The following is a 5,724-nucleotide window of genomic DNA, read 5'->3' on the forward strand; positions in this document are numbered from 1 at the left end:
TATTTATAAATGTTAGTTAAATGAGTTATTTTTGTTTTTGGCTTAATTGTGGGTGAGTTTTAAATTCTTGTGAAATTGTGATGTCCAAGGACCAAGATATGGACAAAATTTAATGGTAATACGGTGATAATCCTAAAACTATTAGGACGGTTATATGGAGTAAAAATTAATAGCGGGCGAGAGATATAATTTCTTTGTCCTTTTTCAATTGGCACCAAGTATTATGAACATTCCCTTAAAATGACACTTAATGGTTTGGGGTTTTGCGGGTAATTAAGAGTTAGTTTCAGTGCACTAGATGTGTACAAGTGACAAAAATTGAAGATGCACCTGTATCATGTCGACTCCATTACACTAAAAAAAATTAAAAATTTTTAAAAAAAAAAAAAAAAGATACTTTTTTTGGATATATTTTATATGTCAGTAGCTAGGGAAGCTTTTGTGCTATTAGCATAAGGGAAAACCAAAAGTGGATGATGAAGGTTGAGTGACTAAGCTAGGGAAGGCAAAGGTAAACATAAAACTAATTAGAAGACATATTCAGTAATGGAATTTATTCCGCTTCCTTGAATCAGATGAAGCTGCTGGACCAATACTATAATCCACAACTCATGCATGTTTATCAGACTCACACAGCCATACACTTAGAAAACACAACACAAATCCAAACTTCAATTAACCAAACCAATAAACAACCGATCCATTGTTCAAATTCCACATATATCAAATGCGTACGTTTATTACATAAGCATCATACTCTCCATTCATGATATACAACATGTTCTTCAGTACCCTATTGTGGGAACTTAGTATGTCCCATGGGCATGTCTCCTTGATTAGGAACAGCAGGATTGCCCCATTGGTATTGAGGTTGTCCTATAGGCGTGGCTCCTTGATAAATACTAGTCCCCCCTGCAAACTGAGGTTGTGCCATAGCCATGTCTCCTTGAAAACGATTGTTACTGTTCTTTTGCAAACTTAAAATATAAGAAGCAAGACCCAAAACCACACTTACAAGGCACAAAATGGCACCCCCAGCAAAGACTCCAGGTTTCGTAACATAGCACCGGCCGTTTGAGTCATAGTTTGAGGTAGAACTATTGTATGAAGATGCAAGCAATAACACAACAGCCGCTATTACAACTGTGATCCTGCTCGATTGTGAAATAGACTAAATCAATTGAAAAGTGAAAACCAATATGCAATGGATAATGTAACTCATATAAGCTAACCAAATTGAGTGAAGGATGACTTGAAAATAAAAAAAGAAGTTTGGAGATTTAGAAACATTCAACTATGCACTTCATTTGCAAAAGTCGTTCACAAAGTTCACATAGCCCATTTCACAAGAGATCAAGTCGGAAGAGTATCTCTAAGATTGAATTGTAACATTTCTTCTCAAAAAAAAAAAAATATTAATTGTTTGAAATTATAAGATAGATATTGAAGAATTTAAAAACTCAAAGATATAATTTGAACTACCTTAAAGGTCTTCTGGATTTGCGTTAAGGCTCCCTTAGGGGGTTTACAGTTCTTTAGCATGTTGATGATAATTTTAAAAAAGCTCCTTAAAGCTGAAAAATTGCATTAAGGTAAATTGGGGAATCTGAATGCTGCCAAAAAAAAATCTGGAACGTTTGAGTTTAATGGAAAATAATGAATTGACATAATGTCCATATTTATATTTCAAAATGACACCCAATATTGACCCACTTTGTTGATTGGTGTTTTTTTTTTTTTTTTTGGAGAAAGTTTAAACCTATGTCATCTGCTCTTGATAACATCAGTTGTAGTTCTATATATGAAAGTTATATTACACTAATAATAATGTACCACATCAATAAATTACAAAATAATTGTGATACTTGTTGTGTTTGAAGAGAACTTATATGTCCTATTTTTTGTATTCCACTTTATACTAAGGCTTATCAAAATCAAAAGTCTTCTATTGAAAAATGCTCTAGTTCAGATATGCCTCATTAAAAATAGATGAAAATATTGTTTTGGTCCCTATATTTTGGTCTCTATTATTTTTTACTCGCAATCAATTTGGTCCCAACTGTCAACACACTAACAAAAATTGACTACAAATTGAAAATAACAAGACAAATATAGGACCAAAATCGTATTTTTAGACTTAACCATAAGATCTTATCCTGGATAAGACAAAAACAATCAAAACTTTAATAAAGTTTTATCAGCAAGTAGTGAAAGAAACTTACCAGGAAAAGACAAAGCAGACCTGTGCTATTATCCAGTTACAGCTATTGGGATGAGAACCTCTTTTGCAACAACAAATACACCCAGTTGCAACACTTACAATAATTTGAGCTAAAATAATAGCCGGTAGTGCAACTAGACCAAGAGCTGTAGCTGGACTGTGTGGGCGTACACAATTGAAGCCGTCAAACGTCACCTGAGAAACCTGTAAATAAAAATTCTTGTTTAGAAGCCCTTGATGAATGTCAAAGATTGACGTAACAAAAGTTTAAGAACCTATTTCTAATCATTCTAGGTAAATTTTATTAATAAGCATAGGAACAAACCCAATTTTACACCCAACTAATGTGTCCAATTGTGATCAGTGCATGATAAAAATTTTGTTAGTAATAGACCCCATTTGAGACTGATGTAACTTTCATTATAAGTTGACAACTCAACGGGGTGTGAAATTGAATAAATCCGTAACATCGTTGAATTTTTATTGACACCCAAAATTTGAAAGTAAACGCCAACCCAAACCAATTAAGCACAAAGGACCCATGGATAATCTGGTATCCACAACTAGCCCAGGAATGGGAAAAAGAAGAGGGCCTTGAATAAAGTGCAAAGGGTCCAAAAATGGGTGCAAGGCAAGGGATCTTGAATGAGATTATTGCTCTGAAGCCCAAAAAGAAATGGGCAATTCAGACCCGAACAGAAAACAAACCTGACATAGTTGACCCCAAACCTGAACATTCAGTTCAGGTCGAGTCTCTGGCATGTTTCTTTCTTTAAACATCCATTTTAGAAATTTGAATCTTAAAAACCAATATGGAAAATATAGGATTTTAATGAGTTGTTCGAAATATGATATTGAATTTGCATTAGGAAATTTTATTATCTCCTTAATTTAATTTCCTCGAAATGAGCAATCAAATTTCAAGTTCAAAAACCCTCAATAGAAAGCATGCTAATTAGATCATTTTGTGAACTTCTTAATCTAGCACATTTCATTTAGCCTTTGCCTTTTTGGATTTGCAAATCCACGTGAGGTGGAATCTCTTAATTGAAACTATGAAATTAAGCTCATATAACTTTTCATTCTCTATTTCTTTGTTATGTTTTTAATTAATTAGTATTTTTTGTGTGTACATTATATTTGGGATTTGCTATGATTTTTGTTGAGAAATTAATTAGTTATTTTCAATTCAATTGGTAAATTTATATCTTATTTCTAAATATAATCGGGTTAGTCAAATTTAAGATTTTAAATTTAAATTTAAGTTGATATTTTTATTGGAAAAGTTTTTAATAAGTAATTAAATATTTTCTTAAATATGTTGGGTCATTAATATCAAGAGATTTCCTTTTAAGGTTTATTTAAAATTTGAATTGTAAATAAAATATATAAAGTATAAAAGATGATAGAGGAGATTAGGTCAAGTTTTAAATACAAAAAAGAAAAAAGGAAATTTATAATAGGAATTGATTTTTTATGAAAATAAAAATATACAATTTCAAAAGTCGATTTGGGGGGGGGGGGGGGGGTTGAGAATTTATAGCACTATATTAGCCAAAAATAAAAAGATTTTCCGGGTCGGGTTAAATCCGAATCCAACTCGAAAATATATAAAAGCAAGACCCAAACCCGACCAGAAATTCCACTTGCCCGGTCAAAGCCTTCATTCAGTTCGGTCGAGTCGGGCAGGTTCAGAAGGATGATAAAGTCCAGAGGAAAGAACCTAAAAGGGAGAGGGACAAACAAAATGGCAAGAACAATCCACAAACCCCCAACATAGGGAAGATCATGACCATGAATCATGAATCATGAATCATGTATCACTCTTTAGTTAAGGGTAGATGGTTGATGGTTCGGTTGGAGCAAGTTAATAGTTGATAGACAGAGTAGTCTTTTTTCTTTTTTCTTTTTGATACCAGACAGAGTAGTCTTTAATTCCATGATCTAAGCAAGCAAGTTTAAAACCAACTTTTGCTTAAGTAAACTGAATGTATTTCACACAGTGAAGCAAGCAACACAAGAAAATGCGTACACAAGCTTAGAATTGAAAATATTACACACGTTCAATGGTTCATCATTGATAAGAAGGAAAAAAGCAAAACCCAGTATTATATTTATTGCTTACCTTAATCCTTGTACGCTCAGCAACAAAACCCATAATAACTGATGAGAGCCCCAACACTCCGATAACAGCACATATCACCACCACCCTTAGCTCCATCTTCGCTCTCTCTCTCTCTCTCTCTCTCTCTCTCTAGAAGTCCTAAATAGTTTTGTTCATCAGGGTCTGTTACTGAAAACTGAAAATACTGGAGGCAAAATATTTTTTTAATTTGTAAATAGTATCATGAAACCTATTTTTAATATAAAAAAAAAAGTTGCTGAAAAATGCATAAATAGTGCCTTGTACAGTGCATGAACAATGTTTGCACAGTGTGTGAACAGTGCTTGCTTGCACAGTGCATGAACCGTGCTTGCTTGCACAATGCGTGCACAGTAACTTGTCCCTAAAGCTGAAACGTGCCGTATGGAAAAAAAGAAAAGAAAAAAGAAAACTCTGAACGTAGACTCGTTCAACGCAATCCAAACAGATACTTTTAGAGGACGTTTGGATTCAGCTTTTGGTTTTCATGTTTCAGTTTTCACGTTTTGCTTCTTTTTTTTTTTTTTCCTGTTGCAGTTGCAGGGGACAAATGCGCAGTGCGCGCACTGTGGGCGTACTGTTTACGTACCTTTTTATCAATTTTTTTTATTAAAAATGGGTCTTGCATCATTATTTATACATTTAAAAATTATTTTGCTACAGTGTTTTCAGTTTTCAATTTTCAGTTTTCAGTAATAAGTTCTATCAAAACGGACCCTTAGTCTCAGAGAATTGGTTAACCAATGTTGTTGGTGAGTTTTTCTTTTTGCTGAATTGTTTGTGGGTCAGTGAGTGAGTCACTTATTACTATATGATAAACCCAGGGCCGGCTCAACAATTTTGGGCCAGGCAAAAATTTTAAATAGAGCTTTTTTTATATTTAAATGTTAATTAAATAATATATATATATTGAATTTTTTTATTGAATGAAAAAATATATATAATGAAAAATATATATATATATATATATATATATAATGAGAAAATATTTATAGATAAATAAAACACAATTTATAATTAAAAAATGATAATTTAACTAAAAATAAAATTTAAAGTATAGAACAATAAAACTTAGTTATTGCAATTTTTCTAAAGTTTTGACCATTTTAAAGTCTAAACTTGTACAAATAAAAATTAGTTTAATATATAACTCAATAAATTAGGGTCATTATAATATATATTTTTTTGATGGGGTCACTGTAATATAAATAAGTTGATAAATTATATATCAAATTATTAATTAATATAATAATTAATAAAGTAAGAAACCGTGTTCAGATAAAATTTAAAAAGGGTGAGAAACCGTGTTGTATAACGGATCCAGATCCTCTAGAGTTCTTAGGGTACTCTACCAGTAGAG

The 5,724-nt window shown here is 32.1% G+C and overlaps 1 protein-coding gene across 1 annotated transcript; it reads right to left on the bottom strand.

Annotated features, from left to right (window-relative positions):
* Positions 1–644: 644 nt before the first annotated feature.
* On the bottom strand, positions 645–4,484 carry LOC142621358 (protein VASCULATURE COMPLEXITY AND CONNECTIVITY-like). Its single transcript, XM_075794679.1, has 3 exons — positions 4,347–4,484; positions 2,223–2,425; positions 645–1,151 (listed from the first exon to the last, which is right to left on the bottom strand). Exons 1-3 carry the CDS (start codon positions 4,440–4,442, stop codon positions 794–796), a joined length of 657 nt encoding a protein of 218 aa, XP_075650794.1. The 5' UTR covers positions 4,443–4,484; the 3' UTR covers positions 645–793.
* Positions 4,485–5,724: the final 1,240 nt, after the last annotated feature.

The sequence above is a fragment of the Castanea sativa genome, chromosome 12 (assembly GCF_040712315.1).
Source record: "Castanea sativa cultivar Marrone di Chiusa Pesio chromosome 12, ASM4071231v1".
In the NCBI taxonomy this organism is placed as follows: Eukaryota; Viridiplantae; Streptophyta; class Magnoliopsida; order Fagales; family Fagaceae; genus Castanea; species Castanea sativa.